General features: G+C 37.1%; 1 protein-coding gene across 1 annotated transcript in view; it reads right to left on the minus strand.

Moving 5' to 3' along the window:
• The window catches only part of bma (SCY1-like protein bma), a 118,124-nt gene that overhangs the window by 39,049 nt on the left and 55,735 nt on the right, over window positions 1-23,340 (minus strand). The window contains exons 2-4 of the mRNA XM_071588122.1: window positions 14,808-15,182; window positions 2,520-2,640; window positions 1,843-1,938 (exon numbers count right to left, since the gene is read on the minus strand). Of these exons, the coding sequence (XP_071444223.1) occupies window positions 1,843-1,938; window positions 2,520-2,640; window positions 14,808-15,182 (592 nt within the window). The remainder of the gene's footprint in view (window positions 1-1,842; window positions 1,939-2,519; window positions 2,641-14,807; window positions 15,183-23,340) is intronic.

Here is a 23,340-nt window from a genome sequence, read left to right on the forward strand (position 1 = left end):
TTGACCAATCTCCTTCTGTTTCAGCTTCCATATGAAGTGGGTCTACCGTTTTGCAACAATTCATTTTAGTTAACTTATGCCCACATATGCCACACTATTTGTCGTCTCAGGTTTATATCATTATACCTTAGCTTAATACCTGGATATGCACGCCATTTTTCCCAAATTTTAAAGACCGTGGGATCATTAAATCTTCTGCGACGGCCTTGCGTGTCCTTATAGCCCTTGTTAAGCACCGCAGTAATGAGCGAAAGAGTCCACGTAGCTCGTCACCGACCACATAGTCGTTGCATTTTGTTGCGTGTAATGAATCATTTCGACGAGATATGTTTTACAGCAGCTAGAACCATTAAAATTAATTTTCACATGACAGGTTCCTCTTGCTAAAATATATTTTACGCCATATTTAAAAACATATAGCTTAGATATTAACACACATGTGTTTTTGAGCAAATATTAATTTTCGTAAACTACGGGTGAGAATCTGAAAAAGCGACGTGAGTAATTTTCGAGTAATTTTTGAAATCCTAAAACGATCGTGGAATATTAATTTTTGAATTTTAAAAGTAAAAACTCCAAAATGGTTTGTAAAATTTAAGGTATGCATTTATCTTCGAATGTTCTATGTGTGGTAGGGTTGGGCATCTGTACAATGGAGCGCTTTAATTCAAAGGTATGTCCAAAATTTTGCTTTATCAAACAAGACTTCTTAGCTGGACGCCAGTTAACTTACACATGATTTAATAATATTTGAGATATGAAGATAGCAATTGATATTCTATAAATTTAAATGACTTTTCTCCCCATTACACAAACAAATATACCCCAATATTTAAATTAGCTATGCTAATTTGAAGTATTCTTAAGAACCACCAACCAGGGTTACCACTAATAAGTAATTCCTAAGATAGTTCTTACCTTGAAAATGGATAATAAGTGAGAATAAGTTGTTTTTTGTGATCTTTTAGCCTTTGAATCAAAGTTGTACCTCACATTTTACAAGGACCGAGGAATTTCTTTCTCGGGAATTTCCCTCTCTACAAATCTAACCACCCAAAATGAAGGGTATATCGCTAATGAGGGTAGGCAACAAAGTTGGAAAATGACTGAAACCATTGATAAACAAACCGTTTATCGGTAAGATATTATTATTTACGTAAATATAAATACTACCGTAATTTATTACACTCTACGTTACATTGCTGTCAAGTGCTGCTTTTACTTTTAGCACCTCACATAGCTCGAGTTGGGTAAACTGTCGTATAGATGTATTGCACAAGCAAGTAAACTCCGAAACATGTCACCAAACGAAATCTGAACCCAAAGTTGTCAGAGGTAGCAATAAAAATTAATTAATAATGATAATATTATTGAACATCATGGCAAGGGCATTAAAACTTACGCCTTGGCTTACTTTCTCTACGTTGAAAATCATATTTTTCTGCCGCTCTCGGTTTGACAACTGCTTAAGTATTACGACATTTTTGGAAATGGAAATTGCTCCCTTGAAGTACGGAATTACGTTCGTGAAGGCATATATACCTCTACTTTCATATATTTACTTCGAGGGGGGAAATATTTTTTGATGACATTCGTGGGAAAAAATGCTTTTTGCCGTGAAAACCGGGAATCAATGTTTAAAGTAAGGCAACAGAATGTAAGCAAAAATAGTGAGCCAACGGTGTTTTATAGCACTGCGACCACTTGAAAATATCTCATTTTCAGAGGAGATAGAAGGCCTTGAAAATGATTGACTGCCTTTGACGTCTTGGAAATGAGTTAAATAAACGAATCGATAGTGCTGGTTGCTATTTATAGATATGAAAGTAATAAAACACTCACCGAGGTAATCGAGATCAGGTTGCGCCATTTTAGGCAACCGTGAGGTCCATGGCTGGCATGTGACTGGTTCCAGGCCGTCGACGTCGTTCACTCTCTCTTTAGTTTGAGGAATATAATAGCAATGAGTGAAATTAAGAATAGAAAGCATATCATTTAAAATAACTTAATAGCTATGGTGTTACTCCTGAGTCGACAGTTCATATATGGATAAGAATAAAAATTAATTGAGTACATAATGCTTTATGAAATGTAAATAGGCCATATGTGGAAGATATGGCTTATCAAAAGTATTAGAATTAATTATATGTTATTCTTTAGCTATCAGCAAAGTCTATAACGTTTACTTCACAATTTTTAGCAAATTTTATGTTTTCAAAAATATCTTTATTGAAGCCTGGTTAATCAAGAAAGGAAAACATGCTTTTACGCAAGCGTCAGATGACCTTTGTGATCGCCATTTTGACCAACTTCGGTTACTATGAACATAATGCAAGAAGCTTTTGAATTAAAATAAATCTATTTACAATTTAAATTCTGAGTAATATCACAAGCGGATATCCGTTTCCCTGTAAATGACACATCATTCTGTCTCGAATGTCCAGCAGTACTTATGATGTTTTAGTTCCACTCTCCGAAAGGAATGGAAACAAACTCTTGGTATCAACTGTCAACCTCACCCGTGAACTCAAGTCCTCCGAGCTTCCAAGTTCCTCTCTTCGTCACTAGAATACTGCTCGGACACACATTTCGGTGGATGACGTGCCCAGAGTAGTGTAAGAATGATAAGGCCTCGGTGATCTGAAATAAATAAATTGTAATCAATCTTCCAAGTTTCGTTTGAACGTTGCACGTTATTGTATCTTTCATTTTCTCTGTAATTATTAGTTCCTCACTTCGGTTTAATCACGCATTAGTCAAACAATTTTCATTACCTAGACAACTCGAAGTCAAAAACATGATCTATGAGATAAATTCAACTCATACACTGCTGTGATAACAAACGACTGTGAACTTAAATTTGTGCGGATGCGTTCTTGTTTTTCATTGAGGTGACTAATGCAGCATGTTTTTAACTCATCTACAAAGTGTTTGTAGCTTCATATTGGCTTCCATCGAAGTGAATAAAAATGGGAAAGGTCAAAGTGAAATATTGATAGAAATGAGCTCTTACGGCTAGTAATATATAATAAATGTGAAACTCCAATAGCCGTAAGAAAGAAAAAATAAGAAAGGTGAATACGCGTATTCGTATTCACCTTTCTTATCCTCTCCTTTTTTTTTACCTTTTACTCCTTCTTGACTTGTGGCGCTAGCCAACTAATTTCATTTTTACTTTGTTTAGAAAGGTAAACTGTTTACGGCTATTGGAGTTTCACATTTATTATATGTCAAAGTGAAACTTTGGGAAATAAATATTTTGTTGATCAATATGTAGAGGAATACAATAAGATACCCTTGTGGTGAGTTGACGATTAAGTAAATATGTTGCAAATGCCAGCCAGACAAGCGCTGGAGTTATTAGGAACATTTCATTAGGAACGTTTGGGTCATCCAGCGTACAGTCTTGACTTAGCCACTAGTGATTTACATATGTTCGGGCTCCTAAAAAATCATTTGGGTGGCCGACGTTTTGAAAATTATGATTCTGTAGACCGTAGAGGTTACTCGTTGGCTTCGGAAGCAAATAAAAATCGTTTGGGTGGCCGACTTTTGAAAATGATGATGCTGTAGACCGTAGAGGTTACTCGTTGGATTCGGAAGCAAATAAAATTCACCTTTGCTGCCCACTATCAAGGACTTTTAAAAAGATAGGATGAGTCTGAATGTACAGGGTGAATATACATAAAAATGAAATAAATTTCATGAAGTTTAAATGATTATTATTGCCTCTAACCAGTTTCGCCAGTTATTTATTTACTTACCTTCGTAATAAAGTTTTAAGCAATTTTAATTTTTTTCTATGCATAATAATACGAGTAGATCTCATTTATTTGAAGTAGTATTATTCGTGCAGATGACGCCTGAAATTGCTTTGGAAATGTGTTATATTCATGCTACCTTGCTCTCCGCTTGTTTTGTTTCACCATCTATATTTTCCTAATGGCTATTCAAAACTTTCAATGGTAGTGTTGTTTTAGTAAATCGACTTTGTGCTAATGTCCTCATTCCTGGCGAAGAGCATTAAAAATACCACGGAACTTAATCGGATGATTTATATGCGTAACGCGCTATTCAGTCGTAAACTCATCGCCAATAATATTCAGTTCATTTTTCCCCTTTCGAATTAAAATAAACTGTATGTGTCGTGAAGAGTGCGATAAATTCTGGACTTATTTATTATTCCGAGGAAATATGCTAAATCTAATGTTGCCGACGTTTAAAGAGGAACTAGACTTGTGAAACCGTGAGCTAGACTTGTGGAAGGAGATAACTTCAGGCGTCACTTTGTGGAAACGATACATATTGAAAAAGAAAACTTGGTTTTTCCACATAAAATATTTATTCACGACCTAGGTTTCGACGCTCAGCGTCATCCTGAAGATGACGCTGAGCGTCGAAACCTAGGTCGTGAATAAATATTTTATGTGGAAAAACCAAGTTTTCTTTTTCAATAGACTTGTGGAGATTCAACCACTTGACGCCGCCCGAGAGGCTTGTCAATTCTCCTCCGTTTTACCCGACACTTTTCAGACAGATATATCGCCTGCCTGATATCAAATTTTCATTTTGATTATGCCATCCCATTGCGCGCATAATTAACATGTGGTCATCGACTTCCTCTCCATATTACCCTACGGCTGAGTTTAAGCATAAATACTTATCACATAATCTGTCCTATAACAAAATATAAGGTGGGAGGTTTAATTTTACTGCGCCCCGGAAATTTCCTTTTACGCCGCTACCACCACGCGGTCTTTCATCTGAAACCTGATGCCTTCTATCACACTTCTTATCTCTCCCTCTTTCCTCTTTCTCTCCGTCTCTCCCAAAATATATTATATTTATATACATATATATATATATATATATATATATATATATATATATATATATATATATATATATATATATTTGTTTGTTTGTGTGTGTGTATACATAGACACACACACGTCTTCTCAATAAGAGGCTAAAGAGAACACTTTCCCCGCCTTCTTTTGCACTCCGACCTGAAACACAGGGGATTTTCGGGATGGAATTTCCCTAGTGGGTGTGTCATATATCGTTTTCCGGCCGCACGTGAGGCGAGATGAGAGGCATTGAGAGAAAGAGAGAAACACGAGGGAAGAGGAGTGAGAGTTGGATAGGACTGAAGGAAGTGGGGGCTGTACGAAGGAGAGAGATAACAGGTGCCACACGGGTTGAGCGTAGGACTCCACGGTAGAATGGTGGGCTCTGTGAAGGAATAAGGGAAGAGTGTGGGAGACCTTGTCGACTCTGTTGACTCGCACCATCGCCAGGTAGCAGTACAGTATCCCTTGAACTTTCTATTGCCCCGATGTTCCGCTCCCATTCCCCCTCCATCTCCTCGCGTGATTTGTGGACCCCAACTGCTGTAGAAGAGGTCTCGAGTTTCTCGCGCTCCCGGGTGCTGTGCTCATTGTTTTGCACGCGAAGCCTCGAACTCGCGATACTGGTGGAAACTAAGGGAAACAGATCTATTTTTCTCTCTGTCAATGCTTTTGGTTTTAATGAAGTTCAAAATAAAAATTTCTTGCTCGAAAATCCTTTTCAAGACCTGTTGTCTCCCGAAAGTAAAATTGCCTACAGCATGATGTGATATGGTCTCTATGTTCATTTGATTAACTTCTAATTTACTATGATTTTCACATTTTTTTAAAATAAAAGAGTTAAAAAATTATTTTTTTCATAATCAAATGCCTCCTCCTTTAGAGTTCTTCTAGAACCGCTCCTAGGGACTCAAGAATTTCATTTGATGGTGGACTATACAAGATTACAACTGGCAGAGGTTGGAGTGCAAAACTTATTTCAGTTTTTACAAGTGCACTCTCCATAGGAGTGGAGTGAGAGAAATAGAGGTATGAGGCTGCTGAGGTTATTTGCATCTCTGATAATGGGGGAATAATTTTGTTGAGACTGTTGGAGCGGTGGAGACTAGGTGAGGAAGGAAGAAAGATCGTCAGAAAACCTATGCTGGTGTAATATTAATCTTATACCCATACAGGATCCATAGGTTAACATCACGCATGCCGTGCGATTTATTGTGCGTCTAATATTCTCCTCAGTATTTCCAAGTGGGGCAGAATACAAATTGAAAATTCCGTCACGGACACCAAAGCTTATCCCTTGGCTCGGATCAGATGCGTAGCACGGGATGTAAAAGGCAGGGAAACAGCCTTCAAATATTTTACTTATATCCGGAATTGAAGGATTTGTGTCAAGAGCTTTTAAATGTGTACGTTGAGCCCTCGAATACCTGCAGACTACTGTTACGTACTTCCTATCCTCCCACTGATCCTTCTGCTGAACATGCTAGAAATTACGCCAAATAGCTTGCTAAACTGACTGTGAAGAGAGCAGATACAACTTGCATTACGTGAAGCGGGCCAGGAAATACAGAATGACACTTAAAGGGGAGAAAATATATATATTGTAGAATAATGGGCTCATATTGGTCTTCATTTTTTTTTAGAGTTGTAATGATGTTGTTGAGGACAGCATTTTTCCTGACGTTAATCGAAGTAAGAGTAAATCATTTAAAGATATTTGAGGCAACACTATATCTAGAAATTCAGGATCAGAAAATTTACCGTGAATGAAGAAGGTAAATTTTGCATGAAAATGAATTTATACGTAGGATACTGATTCAATGACTAATTTGGTCATGAATGAATTATTTTCTCTCTATTGCATCTGGATTGAGTGTCAAAGTAGTAGGGACATCACAAGAATAATTGCATTATGTGCAGAAGTTTTCACAAGGGGGAGGAAGTTGATAACAGAAACTTTAAGTGAGGCTGCTGCTACTCAATCCTGTAAAAATATAAAAAAATGAGCAAGGAAACCTTGGTTATTAAGTGTGGTTTTGTACGGTGCGAAAATATGGTCATCGAAACAAGGTGTCATGTGTAGACCGGGACCTTTGAGATGTGGGTTTGGAGAGGCATGGAAAAAGTAAAATGCACAAAAAGGAAAACTAACGAAGAAGTATTAGGCAGAGTGGGGGGGATGAGAAGAGTGTTCGAAAGAAATACAAGTTAGGCAGGAAAGGTGCGTAAAAACTGTTTTGATTGGTGACAGAATACTGAAGACTGTGATAGGCATGATGTTAGGCAAGCAAGGTAGGGGTTGGGAAATAATAGGCATGTAAAATAGAATGAAGGATGATACTTAGAAAATATTTGGAATTGCAGAATAGTTTCAACGTATGTGGGTATCAGTTTGTTTCTTGTTAGACTAAGGCGAGATATAGCAAAGAGCAGTATTATGTCCTTCTAAAATTTACCATAAACGGTAGACTAGCAATAAAGAAATAGAAATTAAAAAATAGACACCCAATAGAGGAGGAATTTAACTCGTGACTCGAGTTAACCCTTGCAAATAGATTCGTGGGTCGTTTATTTATTGTTATACTAATTTGTTTTTCTATTTTTTTCTTAAGGATTTATTGAATGATCCATGTAAAAATTTCGAAGAGACAAATGTCCTTCGGTTAGCCGTGAAAATGAAATAAATCGCAGAAGGCACAAAATATTACTATGTAAAGTTTGATTTCCTTTTACTAGTTTCAGTAGTAAATCTACTTCTTCCTCTTTTGCTTTACAGTTCATTTTTTCTTTATTTTAAACTTCCGTATAGGTCCAAACGCTCTCAAGGATGATTTAAAAGAAGAATATTTTAAGTTCTGAATTTAATTTGTCTCAGCAAGATAATTTCTAGTCCCCGCAGGTGTTTTAAACTTGGCTCGGTGTGACGTCAAAGTCAAGTTTTTAGGACTGCTACTCAATTCATCCGTCGCACAGGGAAGTGTTTAGGAAGTTATGCAACGTATAATCTAGTTTGCATCGCTTTACTTAATTCATTCATAGCAAGCACTTCACATTGTTTTCCTCTTAGAAATTTTCCGAGATAATATTACAAAGAGGATCGAGTAATCAACAAAATATTTTCTGATATCAATACATCTATAGGAGGAAGAAGCATTTATTTTTAAACCATGGGTTTAATTTTGCAAGGTTTTCTGTCAGAGTAACTAAATAGTCTGGTAATGTTTGATGGTTGAATTAAATAATTACAAGCGGTAAAATGTTAATATAGATGCATTAATATGAGCTTAAGCAAATTGTCGAAGTTACATATATTGGTTTTAGCAAGGAATAACTTTGGAATGATTTAGTTATAAAATTATTACTGTGCCCTTTATCATACTTACTTTTTCCTCTATCCACAACAACCCTTTGTTGAGGATATGGATGTATTAATATTCATAACATTGTCTATCGTCCAGCTTTGGATACACCGGCGAGTATTCCTTATCTTAGCTCAGAATGAGAGAGTACATAGTAAGTAGAGTAAAAATACATTTCACATTTATATCAGTATACATTCATGGAATAATGTTTTCACTATACGGCCATCCATCAACGGATAATACTTTCCTTTTTTCTTTTCTTTTCTAGCTTTCATAGTTTAATACTTGACGATTAATCTCCTGAACTGCAATAATCATTGAAAATAATTCAAATAAAACATTCTTTTTGTTGATTTTGTTTATTTTGTAATTAAACAGTAATTAATTTTTCAATCAGCTCAAGTGAACATGCATAGGACTATGTGAGCAAATGACATGAGCAAGTTGATTCTTTCTTTTATTTCTTGCCGTAAAAACTCTCTGTTTGTGAAGTAATGAAGGAAGAATTAGCGTAGCCAGAGAAAGATATATCATGGATGTTTATTTCTGTATTAGTTGTCTATTAGGATTTGCGATTCCTCTACTCATATTGAAAAATCAAATTCCTGCTTCCTAAGTTTGGGAATCCCGTGACGGAGAACCCTCCCTAATTATTTCCTTTCCCTTCTTGCTCCCTCTGTGCTGCAATAAAGCATCTTTCTGGCTTCATTATTGATTTCGGTTGGGTGCTGACATAAATAGACTCCGCTTCTGTAAAAACAGTGACGCCTACGCCATAATCAAACCTTTTCCTCAAAAATACCCAAGTCATGATAATTTTGAAAAATTGAGCTGCTTCTTGCGTCAGACGTGGAATTAAGATTTCCTCCATCCTCGATTCTGTAATAAAGGAATCGTAAGTCCATAAAATGTCAGCCGTAACTTTTCTCTCGGAAAAATTACTCTTTTTCCCATTTCCTTAATTGATATTTTTCGAAACTTTTCCTCATTCTTCATTTTACTTCACCGAAATCTACCATCGCCTTATCTTGCCATAAGACCCACGTTTAAGTATTTGAAGAGTATGGAATTTACACTTTTAATGGTAAATTGATTTTAATATTAAATCTCATATCCGTCAAGCAATTAAACTGTCAACCGACAAAGTAATCAAACAAACTAGAATTGTCGATATTCTACTTTCTCATATTCAGAGAAATTGGCCTAAGTTAATTTTGATAAAAACCGCTCCTATTAGCCTACCTTAAACCCGTGGTGTAAAACACGTCTACTTAAAGAATATACAATTATTTGTGGCTTCATGAAGATAAAAATAAATTATGACGCCTACCTTGTTAAAGTTACTATAGTCTGCCCCATAATTTCACCTTCCTAAGGACATCCGTGAGGTTTTTTCTCATGCATTTGCATATGGCGTATCAAAAGCATCGTAGTCATCATCACTGGTTATCCTTTCTAAGATTGGTTTCATGGAGCTTTCCTCTCAATTCTTCTATCACCTAATCTGTTCATGTTTACAGAGTTATTTTAATTGACGTTTGCCATTATATGTTCCATTCATCGCATAATTGGATTTATTCTGCAATATTTCTGGCTCTATTTTTCCACATAAAATGCTTCCATTGGGCTATTCTGGCCCAAAATGCGTCCAATTAGGTTATAGTCGTGTCAAGTTCTTTTTCTCCTATCAGTCATAGAATCTTTTTGATGTTTATTTGTCCCGTATGTTTTATTTGTATCATTTTCTTACATTTCACATTTCGTATGCTTTCTCTCTCTTTTTTGGGGCAGTTGTTGCCTTTTCTCAATTATCAAAGAGAAGCCCACTTCCAGTACGAGTGTTCACTCAAAAATATTCTAATGAAGAGCTTCCTTTTTCCCCAACTCCTGGTTATCGCCTCTTGGTGATAGAGTGCCTGATTCTTTATGGTCTATACTAATAATTATTTCCTCTAGTTTCTTCCATCATGGCTGATTATGCTTCACCAATAATAATACATACTTTTCTCTTTATTCCATTCTTTGATTCTCCAGTTTAATACATGTTTTGCCTTCTGCCGCTGTGATGGATGCAGATAAATCAACACTCACCACTTCTACATTATTACATCATCACTTCTATTTCTTCCGATGAAGACAGAGCTGGATTCCGTTGAAATGATCAAGAAATAACATGTAAGTGATCTTTTTATTTGTTCTTATATTGTATTTGCTGTCCAAGTTTGTTATTCAACACTTCCGTTTTACTTCGACGAAATCATCTCTATATATATGCATATATATATATATTTATATATGTATATATATATATGTATATATATGTATATATATATGTATATATATATATTATATATATATATATATGCTTGCGCTCGAGTGTCAACATTCTTTGCCAAATTGTCAACCAATTGAAAGTCCATACTTGGCTGAATTTTCTTCGCTTTTCATCTTGTCATCATATACTACCTTGATCAAAAATTTCCCGGAATTTATTCAGAAAATTAAAAATACAAGTTTATTCATCTAAATCTATATTGTCCCCTTGAAAGTAATCCCCATCGACTGCAACACACTTATGCCAGCGCTTGATCCAATCCTCGAAACATTTTTTATATTCGGTTTTCGGTATGTCCATCAGTGCTTCCTGCGATTTTTCCATTACTTCCTCTCGGCTGCTAAAACGCGTTCCCCGTAATGGTTTTTTAACTCGATTGAACAGAAAGAAGTCACAGGGAGCCAAATCAGGTGAATTCGGTGGCTGTTGGATGGTATTTGTTGCATTTTTCGTCAAAAAATTACGAATAATGATAGCACTGTGCGACGGTGCGTTATCATGGTGCAAAATCCACGAGTTTTCTGCCCACATTTCTGGTCTCTTTCGGCGAATTGCTTCACGCAGACGTCTCATAACGCCCAAATAATACTCTTTGTTTACTGTCTGGCCTTCTGGCAAAAATTCATGATGCACTACACCGTTGTAATCCATGAAAACCGTCAGCATTGCCTTCTTTTTTGACTGAAAACGACGTGGTTTTTTTGGTCTCGGCTCATTTGGTGAACGCCATTCACTTGCCTGATGTCTGGATTGCGTGTCGTACTCATAAACCCACGTCTCGTCTCCAGTAATGATCCTTTTGATGAATGTGGGATCGGATTCAGCCTCGCAAATCATGTCTTTTGCGACGTCAACACGGTCTCTTTTTTGCATGAAATTGAGGTCTTTTGGCACCAACTTTGCTGCTACACGACGGAAACCCAAATCATTAACCACAATGTCTTGGGCGGATCCATAGGCAATGTTCAAGTCCTCCGCTATTTCTCTGATGGTTAATTTGCGGTTATTGACCAACATTTCTTTTACTTTATCAATTTTTTCACCGACTTTCGATGTCGATGGTCTGCCACTGCGTTCATCATCTTCGATTGACTCACGACCACTTCTGAACCGCTCGTGCCACTGGTAAACGACCGTTTTTTTAGAGAATCGTTGCCGAAACACTTTTCCAACATTTCCAACGTCCGTGCGCCACTAAATCCGTTTTTTACGCAAAATTTAATACAAGTTCGTTGTTGCAAATTTAAATCCATTTCTGCAATTGTAAAAAATCGCCAACACACACAGAGATAGATGTACTCTTGGCTACGTAACTTTTGCAAATGTCAAGTTATGACACTAAGATTTAAAGGGAATATCAACAACAGATGTACCAATTTAACAAAAAAAACAGAACTCAAATCGGAACGATGGGAGCGCCACACGGTGGTTATTCCGGGAACTTTTTGATCGAGGTAGTATGATGACCTGAATATTTGTGAATATTTTACTCTTGGGGTGAAATTATGGATAAGGATCATTATATTTGAAGCAATAAGAACCACGCACGCTATTATTTTTGAAAAAGAATGTTCCTGCGTTGGCCGCAAGTTTGGCTCAACTTTAGTAATGCAAAACAGATTCTTTCAAACTGCCAGTTTTTGGAGTTTGAAAACAATTTTGTAATTGCAGATGAAAATTTCATACTTGTACTTCTCAAGTTAAATTAATATACATATTATACTTCTCCATATCTTCGCTTCATATCTTAAGATATTTTATTCAGACGACCTTGTTCTCGCGCATCAGCAGCATCATTAAGCGATGGACCTTACCTAATGATGTTACTAAGCACCCAAAACAAGATCGTTGGAATAAAATATCTTGATAAATGAGAAAAGTTAGTTTAAATGTGAGTATATTCCATAAAAGTATTCCCGTCGCAATCAACCATGTCTAGTTATGAGTGAAGTAAGAGCGAAATATGAATAAATAATACGATTTAAATTATCGTCACAATGCGGAGAACATCCAAAAGGTTTACGCCAAGGCACGACGTTTTGGGCCTGTCCGAGCGTTAGTGCGCGGAGTTTTACCCAGTGAATGTTTTACCCTCTGAAACCCACTTTATTACAGGGGATAGCCTGGATACTCCTATTCGGGAATAACCTTTCCCACTCTACGAAAATACATTCTGTTCTCTCTGCAGTTTGAGACATTTGTTGGAGAATGTTATCCTACGTTTCGTATTACAAATATTTTCTGCAGTAGATTTTATGTTTATTTTTGCTGTGTCTATGGCTCTTAAAGTTACCATCATAACTTGCATACTTTATGCAAATACGTTACCGCCCCTCCCGTACGCTAATTTTAGATTATTTGTCTATGTATTATGGCAGCGCTTATTATAATGAATGGAAAATGGATTTACTGAATTCATTCTGGTCAAAATAATACCTCAAGAAGTGGCTTTTGATATGACAGAATGGGTTTTGAAGAGGATTACCTGGATTTCTGCCTATTTCCTCTCCACAAACGTATTTTTGCTAGTCATAACGTACTCGTAAACGATCGGGTAAAATATCATAATTCTGATGCTTTTCAACCTAATTAAGCAAAATGGGATATTTGTTGCAAAATAATGATAAAACAGCATATTTTAAAAATAATAGAAAAGAAGACAATGGCATTATAGTCAGAAAATATTTATCGAAGCGTTGACATGAATTGTTGGGTAATATTTTGTAAAAATGAGTCACAGTGTTCCTATTCAACGTTAGAGAGAGTGACGTGAAACAAATATTCTGTTCCTCCAAAAATGGCATCGTGCATCTATGTATAAAGTCTCATGCATTGCCCTGAATTCATTCCGTTGTTTATATTTGTAGGCTTGTTGTCAGCAGCTCGGTCGTAGCCCTTCACCTTGCTCCTTTTATTTTCCTCCTAGAGTTCTCTGTCGCCGACCCGGCCTTAACTTTATTCGCCTTCCATCCCCATTTCCCCCTCCCATCCGCTCATCGAACGGAAGCGTAAAAATCCAATGGCTTGCGTTTATCGCCCTCGCTTCCTTCCCTCCCATGTGTGCCCATGTCTCTTTCTCGTCCCTCGTCAGAGTGATGAGGGCAAGAGCCGCTCAGGTGTACCCGACATGAATCGGGAGTAGTCTCCAGATCAATAAAGTCGATCCCGCTGTAAGGTAACACACGCACACACACACACACCCGCGGGCGTGTATACTCTTGCGCGCTCAACACTTAAATACCCTTGCACCCCTGTAGTGGTGTAGAGAGACCTTTTGCTGGGGGCATAGGCACTGCAGACCCCTCTTTTGAACCAGAGACGATTATGAATGTCAGATCTCGTAGAGCCCATGGATATCCAGACAAACTCTGGAAGTCCTTTGCTTATTGCGAGCACCAAAAGTAGACCATTTGCCTGTAACCCGAAAATAAATTACTGTGATTCAGTGGATTATTGCGATAGTCCAGCTTCGACGCAGAATGGGCACGCAAAGACAAGGCCATAGTTCGACGTCTTTAAACCATCACTATTCTTTTCATGTCATGCTTTGACGCTGTGATTTCAAATGCAAAATTTTTCGTCCACCGCTTTGACCTGCATTTCAATTGGCAGTGATATCTCGAACACTCAGAGGTGAAGTTTCACGATCAGTTCATCACAAAATGAAGAACGCACCGTCATCGGGTTTGTCCTAAATGGAGTTTTACAATAAAATTGCCCTACTAAGTCACCAACTGGATTAGTATTTCCAGAAAATACAGAAATTTATGGTACGAATGAATGAATTTTGATAGATAATAATTTTATCTCGATTGTCTACTCACTTCTTGTTACACCCCTTCTTAATTCATAAATGTATCTTTACCCATATCAACTAGACACTCCGATTAAATTTTTAATGACACGTATGAAAATGATTTATTTTACCTATTAATTGAACCGTCACAAAGGAACTTTTCAGTAAGAGTTCATATTTTTCATCACGGATTTTACTCCTGAATTTTCATGGGATTACTTACGAGTAAAATATGACATATTTAGTGATGCGGTAATATCACTGTCTGAATAATTCATCAGATCAACTGAGGAGTAATTGTTCTTAGCTTCGGCACATCGATGGTTTTAATTCACTGTGCCATGTAAAGCTCCGAATGGTGACGTAATTTAAAAGTAGAATATTCCCGTGGAATAAGAGCCTGTGGATCGGATGATAGTAAGGAAAAAAAAATGTTATAGCAGACTTGAATGCATTGTAATTACCTGAAGAATGCCGTACTTGAACTCAATGTCTAGGAATCTATATTCTCTCGCGAAGGGCGGTGGTGCTGCTGGTGCTTTCTCTTCCATTGTGCCGGACTTGGTCCCTCCGCTGCCTGGAGTGGAGTTACCTCCGGGCTGCCCCTGGGCCAAGGGCCACGACAAAATGTTCGAGAGGCTGGAGAGAACGGGTTCTGCCGCGAATGCAATCGTTTCGCTGCACTCCTCAACAGGATGCAACACCTGCAACACTTTCGGATGTCGAAACCTCTCCAGTTGACGGACGCTTGCTCGAAGAACTTCTGCCACGGTTTCTTTCCGCTTAGGTTTGTGGAGCTTCTCGGCAATTCGCTTCTCGAAAAGGAAGACAGATACCTCCTGCAAGGAGACGAAATCGACCAATTAGAATAATTCTCCTGAAATCAAATGTCGAACAAGTTGAGGAAAAGAGAATTACACTGTTAAAATAAACAGAAAAAATAAAGTTACCAGCAGTTTAACAGATTTTTAGCTTTCGTTTTACTACGGGTAAATCCAAATACCGTTAAGTCTTCCAAGTAATTATGAGTAAAAGTAATCATGACTCGAATATATACGAGGGTCATCCGGAAAGTAGTACCCGTTCGTGAAATAAAGACACAAAAGTAAATATTAACAAACATAAAAAATTTTATTTGAAAGAGGATACTTTAAACTACTTCTCAACATAATCTCCAAGCAAATTAAGGCATTTGTCATAACGTGTGACAAGTTTCTGTATTCCTGCTGCATAGTCCTTCGCCGCCAGCTCATTGAGATACGCGAGGGACCCATCTTGCACAAATTTTTGCATAATGCAGATGGTGTTTAACAATTTCATGAACAATTGTTCGAGAAACATTGGGAAAATGCTCACAGATGTCATCAATTGTGACGCGCCGATCGTTCCTCACGAATTCGTCAACTGAGCTCACCAGTTGGTCTGTAATGACAGACGGTCTCTCCGAACGCTCATCGTCGTCTGTGTTCCCCCTCCCCATGTTGAAGTTGCGACACCACCGCCGAACAGACGACTCGTCCATTACATTGTCTCCATACACCTCCTTTAATTGGCGATGAATATCACATGGGCGAACGTTTCTTGCATTGAGGAATTTAATCACTGCCCTCACTTCACAACTGGCGGCGTTCTCAATTTTTTTAAACATTGTAAACAATCACAGAAACAACACAGGCAATGCTAGCGTCACGCAACTTGGCTCAGAGAAGGCAGACAAGCCACTGAAGCTATCTGACCTCGTCCAGCGGCTACTCGCGTCGTCAGCACTTCATGCGGCACGAACGGGTACTACTTTCCGGATGACCCTCGTATAATAAAAAATATTAATGGTAAAAAAATTGGATTCATAATACCTCTTCATAATTGAGGCGTTGTTGCATATACAATGAGACTCAAACGTATTGCGTTTTCATTCTCATTATAATACGTATTTAAATATGACCCGATATTTTCCTAACTGTATTTCATACAATATCCTTGTCTCTTTTAACCTTGTCTCTTTTTATAACTTGATATCAAATATTATTTCTTTCTTCAACATTGACTGCTAACTTTCATGGTATAATAGCGATAAAATGTTCATCTTCAAGCAACTCGTATTTAAAATTCGGGGCATAGTTTGCGCATCACAATCGATTCTAATTATTCGCAGTGAAAAACCTGTTAGAAAACCCAGTGTGATTTCCCATTTCATTTTCCACTATGGGAGTTGATATATCTTTTTTGTATCCCAGTGCTTATGTTCCCAACCTATGCAGTTTCTGAAAGCGGCGTGTAAATTTTACTGTAACGAGTAAATGAGAATATTGCATGCATGTGATAGATGATAGAGAGTATGTTCAAGCCATTCTGAGAATGCCTTTATTGAATATAAAAAATATGTAAAATGCGATGGATTTTGACATCAGGATCCGCTTTGTCTTTTTTCTGTTAATTTTAAGGTGGATTTTATCCCAGCATAAATGTTCTTCTTTCTCCTTGTATTGTTGACGGGGTGAGGCTACACCCTGTGAAATTACACGTATCATAATTTTAGGTCTTAGTTGAATCCATCCTAGTAGATTAATGGTAATTATGAAATTTCAGTATAAGAGTGTAATGAAAGAATAAAGAGCCGTGTAAAAGGAATATTTATTATGCCATGCACGAGATGACGCGAGACGTTAAAACGGACACAACCAGAAATTGCTACATCCTGATAGGTATGCAACACGTGTCTCTCAATTGTTATGTTGTTGCCTAAGTTTCAGGACTGCAGTGGGATTGTATAGTCGTTAACGTTTCGGGAGACTCGGCCCACCAAAATTGGTCAATTGCATGCATACGAGGTCTATCCAATAAATGCGCGAATTGGTGCAATCTAGGGGCCATGACGCGGACTATAACCCTCCTCACTAGCGGTGTATGTTACCTAAGACCTAATGAACCGTCTGTGCTTGGCGGATCGTCGAGCTGTGCGTATGGTGCCAGTTATATTATTTGTTTTTGTCCTTGTTTATACTGTTATTCGAAAATGGAAATTGACGAAATCAGGGAGCAACGAATCAGCATGAAGTTTTTTGGTAAAGTGCGGTAAAATTTATCGAGAAGTTACTGAAATGTTTACCGCTGTTTACGGTGATAATGCTCTGAAGAAACATCCGTTTTCAAGTGGATTAAATCAAACCAAAAAATCAAGAAAAAACCGATCGAAAATCAAAGTCAAACCCCTGATTTTCTGTGATGTTGAAGGTGTTCTATAGTGTTTTTCTTCCTGAAGGACAAGCAATTTAATGCTTAGTGCTACCTCACAGTTCTCAAGTGTTTGAGAGATCGCGTGCGTCGTGTGCGACCAAATTTGACTCAAGGCGATGGATGGATCCTTCACCATGAAAATGCACGTGCACATTTAGCATTGATTGATCGCCAGTTTTTGTCAAAAAAATTAATCACCATCTTTGATGATCCTCCTTATTCGCTAGATCTCGCCCCCTGTGACTTTTTTCTATTCCCAAAATGCGAAAATGTGATGAGGGGACATCACTGGGAAGATGTGGACACAATAAAACAAGAAACGACGAGAAAACTAAAAAGCCTAACTGCCGAGGACTTTCAAGGTTGCTTTAAACATTGGAAAAGAAGATTAAATAAGTGCATGGTAATAAATGGAGAGTACTTTGAACGGAATAAAATCGATGTAGACCAAAGTTTGCAAAATAAAGTTTTTATGGCCTCAGTGACGTATTTATCGGACAGACCTCGTAAATACACACAAACTTACTGTACTACATATTCTGAATGGTAAAGGAAAGCCATAGGGATAGGAAAGGCCAGTTGGGAATGTAGAAGGGTATTCACATTTCACATGTAATTCTCTAACCCAATAGGTGGGATATGCATTAAATCGATGGATTAATTTCCTCACTTGATCCATTTCAGCATATTCTTTTCACCTGGTTCGCCAAGTTGCCTACCCAGGATTCTCTGAAATTAAACTATTGATTTCTTATAAGACTTTAACGTCATTTTCTCAAGATTATCGCTTTCAGCAGCATTCATTGGAGTGATATTCGCTTAAATCTTGAACCTTATTCAAACTGTCAGCAACTATTTTATTTGGGAGAATTTTCAGCTACATTTGGGATTTCATCATTGAATTTCTTTATTCTAAAGATTAAGTCCCCCTTGAGTACAAAAAACCGTTGTCACATGAAAATTCATATTACTAGTTACTTCAATCACTGAAATTGATGAAAAAGTTCAAAGGATTTTCTTCTCACGTTTTCCCACAAAATCGGACAGAGTTTCCGTGATTTAATGTGAATTAAATTTGATTAATTTTCATTGAACTTTTTTTGCCCCCTTTTCATGAATTTTGGGAATGAATGAAAGAGAGGAGAGAAACACCAAAAAAAGCTCGATGTGATTTTCTTTGTAATCCATCGAATAATGGTAGGGTGTCACAAATCACTTCACTTGACGTTTAAATTTTAACCATTTTATTGTAACATGAACATTTATGTGCGCACAAAGAACCCGAATGCTCATTCTGTTGTAAATACACCTGAAGTGGTTACTAATTTGTAAGAAATAATTGGAAGCCATTTTTAGCATTGGTTTCATTAATTAATATGGCTGTTTTGCAGTTATGCTTTTGACGACTGTTTGCCTGAAAATGCAAAGAATAATTTTTGATGATTTTTGTTTCCGAACTGCTTGTTGGTTTCCCTTTGACAAAATTAGAAATCACTGGTATTTTGCAGGCTAATGGTTAAATATAAATTTAACTCCTTCATTCTGGGAACGAAAAATATTAAAATTAAAAAATTAAACTCTTGAGTTTGACACTCCATATCATTCACAAAGACATTTTAAAAACTTTTCCGTTTATTTTTATAATAATTTTCTTTCTCGGCGCTTAATTAATATTGACTTTTATTAGACACTTTTATAAACTCTCCCACTTTGATTCAGCAGCATATAATTTAGAAATTTTCTTGGCCATTTCTTTCTTTCTTCAAACCTCAATTATCCGAGTGACAATATTCTTGGAAATTCAGCATAAAGACTAGATACGACAAAACTCGTCCTTAAAGAATAATATACAAATTATAATACTTAATTGTTAGATCTACTACGCGTTTCATAGTCTTGATTATTAATTTAGACCTACAAGGTCTTGAAGAAGAGTAGTTGCATGTACTTATAAATACCGTATGTCTGCCGTACTGCTTTTGTTTGCACTTTTTATTTTTGTTTACTGTATGCTAAAAAAAGCCGAACGGAAGATGGAATAAAATGATGAACCAATAAAGAACAACTGCTGAAGTAGGAGTATCATCCCATAATTGTAACAAGCAAAAACCTCAGACCTATAACCGTTGTGAAACGTTTTTCCGGAAGCCATTATGACTCTCCTATGGCCTCGATTTGCGTGGTGTCTGATTACGTTGACAGATAACCACAGTCATTAAGGAACCTTCTCCTACATTAATCATCGATGTATTACTGTAGACGATAAACGCTCCAACAAAAACTCTGAATGAGATTAAACGTCCAAGAGTACCCAAAGAGTACGAAATGAGATGAACGACTAGGAAGCGCGTAAAAGCAAATGAAGAGCTGGAACGAATTTACTTGGGCGTCATTTGGCAAATCCTCTTAACACCTAAAAGAGATTGAGTTGCTATGTCATAAATTGCCGTTAAGATGGACATTTAAGCCGGTCGTATGCGATGTATCCCCGATAATTTTAGCCCAGATTAATTTTGAGAGATTCGCAGTCAAGTAATTTAAACTTTCCATTTATTATTTTATCTTTATTTGATATTGAATGCTTCCAATTTAAATGGACTGTTGGAAAGCTGAAATCTTATTTAGCTCAAAATAATTTGATACCATTAAAATTCAATTTTCGATTAATACCAAGACATACGTGCAGCTTTACGTAATAATGATGGTGAAATTCTCCAAACCAGAATATTAAATGGCAGGTTTACCTCTCCAGATTGGGGTCATTTTAACAAGATTTTGACTGCTTTATTGGTTCCTCAGGGTTGATATTTAGTTTTTAATCAGAAGCATTCATATCCTGCCTGATAACAGAGCGTTCCCCCTTTATTTTTAATGAAGAGATGTTCCTCCCTACTCATAGTTTTTCCCCGAAGAAGTTATTATACCACCGGTGCGACTAAGCATTCTGGATGCAATTGACAGATAGGACGTGGAAAGAGTTGGTCTTGGGTCGTGGGTCATTGCGTTCCGCTAAAGGAAATCTATTCTCTCTTAATGTTAAAAAAAGGACCGCACGCGGTAAATTGTAGCGAAATCATTAGTGGTTTTTAAAGCAATGCTTGCATCTCTTTTTCCCCAGGCCTCTCTGAGGCAGAAAAAGCTTTCGCCAATTTCTGAAGTGCCATGTCAAATATGAAAGCATGCTACAATAAAGTTTGCCGCGACTTGGATCAAGTTGCCAGATTTCATTGTGGGTGAACCTCATTGTCTCCGTGTGTGCCTCAGCGAAGTTAGCGCTACAGAGGCATGGTTAAGTTTACCCTGTCGATTTAATTGTCTTTGGAATATAATCATAAGACTATGTTAGCCACCTATCTTCTGTAGATCTGTGTTGAGTGGGCTCATATTACATTTTAATTTACGTCCTACTTTGATAGCCCTTAAAAATAATTTCTCCTCAGACAGTGAGCTTCTCGTTCTTTTTGGAATAGATTATTTCGGATGAGAATATGTGTACATATATATATGTATATATACATGTGTATATATATATATATATATATATATATATATATATATATATATATATATATATATATATATATGCACACATACATAAATATATTTGTTTATGTTTGCCTTCGGTGCATTGACCCACATATTTATATGTGTATATATATATTCATTTATTTATGTATTTACTTGTGTATTTATGCATTGCCAGTATAATGTTCATTAGTCTTTTATACCCCAATTTCCCTGCGTATTTTGAGTTATAGGAGAATAAAAAATATATTTTCTTTAGATGTATTGGAATTGCACTAACTAAGGATGCGACACATTTTCCATGCCACCGAAAAATAAGACAGTAACCCGGGCAAAAACTGGGAAAACCTGAAAATTCTGACATAAATGATTTTTTCTTAATGCTCTGCTAATTGTTACGCAAATAGGTTAATGAGCGCGGCTTGTTTCGCGGCATTCTCCCTCTGTCATTGGACCTTGTAAGACTCTAGTTGCTACAGGGCCACGGCTCTGAATCCATAAACGCCATACCCACAGATGTCATATCTACCTTGTCTTTACCTTTTTGACCGGATATTCTCTCTAAAAATTTGTTCACTTCGTCTGTTGGGTGAAATAGAACGAATATTCCCTCATTCTGTCATACTGTAAACGCGGAATGAGATCATCGCTTGCCGCTGTCAGCTGTAATGATAAAATTGATCTTGTGTTTCGTGAGGCGAAATTTTATTCTTAATGCTACGATTTTATTCTGCTTTCAGTTTGCATTATATTAACTTTTCAATATGCAAATAAATATTCTTATCCACATTAAATTATGATATTCAGATAATCTGAAAGTTAAGAACCTAAAAGTGAACATTTTAATTCAACCAATTTTCTAGGCATAAAAAGTGCTGGATATTCAACGCTGCGGAAACAGATTGTCACTTGTACCAGACCAGAGGCTTCGATTTCCTATTTCTTAGTGTAAATACTGGACGGGGATAATAGAATGGAGGATTGAGTTAAAAGTACCTGAAGTTATGACGAAAGTAATGTAAGTATAATCGAAATTTAAGAGTGGGTAATGTGGTAAGGTAGCTTTCGAACTTGAACCCCTCGAAATGCTCTCACGTCCTAGGTGGGATTTGGAAAATTTTGATCCTGCGCTTTTATCCTCTAGAATCTTTCTTTCTCTGCCGTAAGACATTGGACATATTTGTACGCTGCTATGAGAGATCATTTCTATAAATTATTGACTCGGTCTTAACTTCAAGTCAGGGTCAGTCTTCATTCAGTGCTAAACGAATACTAACAAGTACTACTGCGTGCGATATTCACATATGTAGGTTTGGAATCTCAATTTTTTTATTGCTGCCACCTGTGATTTTCCAGGAAGTTCAGGTACCACGGAAATCACAGACAGCTTGAGTTTAGCTGGTAATACCTGAAGATATAATCTGGAATAAAACTCATCTTTTCGGTTAGTAGTCGCCTGCTATACCCACTGGAAGACCACACTATTCATCATGGAATCATTAAATAAAAGGAAGCAAATATCAAATGACAAGTAAATCAAAGTGATATTACTTTCAAGTGGCTCTTTTGATACCACGTACAGGATTTCGAGTTCATTCATTTTAAATGTCTTCACCCTATCTACTGAGTTTCATGTTTTATAATGAGTGATTATTTCAGTCGTTTCACAGTAACGAGTATTATTTTACCATGCTTGTTCGTCCAGGTTGCATAAATAATTCTCTCAAGGGCCTGCACCTGGGCATTTGCTTAAAACTTCATGAGAGACAAAGAATAACACAAGCCACGCTAAGATTATCTACGTAAAAATTAGCCATATTAGCCACGCTATCACTCTGAAAGGATAGCACACGCTATCACTCTGGACACATTTAAAGGCTAAAATTATCATCAACTTAATTATGGTATTTTCCACCGCTTACCCCTCCTCATCTAGCTCAATTAGGGAGTCATTCGGCTTCTCCAGAGTTCAGAGTCTTTGCAACGCCTCACATCCTATCCTTATGCCTCCACTATGCCTTCTACGTCTTCCTATTTGGTGATCTCTTCAGGCAGCATTAGAATGCTTAAAGCAGCTTCCCATCATAGATGAAGTAACAATAGGAGTGTCTTAATAGGATAAATTTCTTTGTGTTGCTGGCTGAGTAAGGTAGGAGGTACCGAAACCGGCCGTGGTGACTCGTTAGCCCCACCTTTTCCTTCCATACCCCCGCGAGGCCAAAGATTTCGGATAGGAAG

Source organism: Hetaerina americana, unplaced genomic scaffold (assembly GCF_022747635.1).
Source record: "Hetaerina americana unplaced genomic scaffold, ioHetAmer1.1.p SCAF_3, whole genome shotgun sequence".
Lineage (NCBI taxonomy): Eukaryota > Metazoa > Arthropoda > Insecta > Odonata > Calopterygidae > Hetaerina > Hetaerina americana.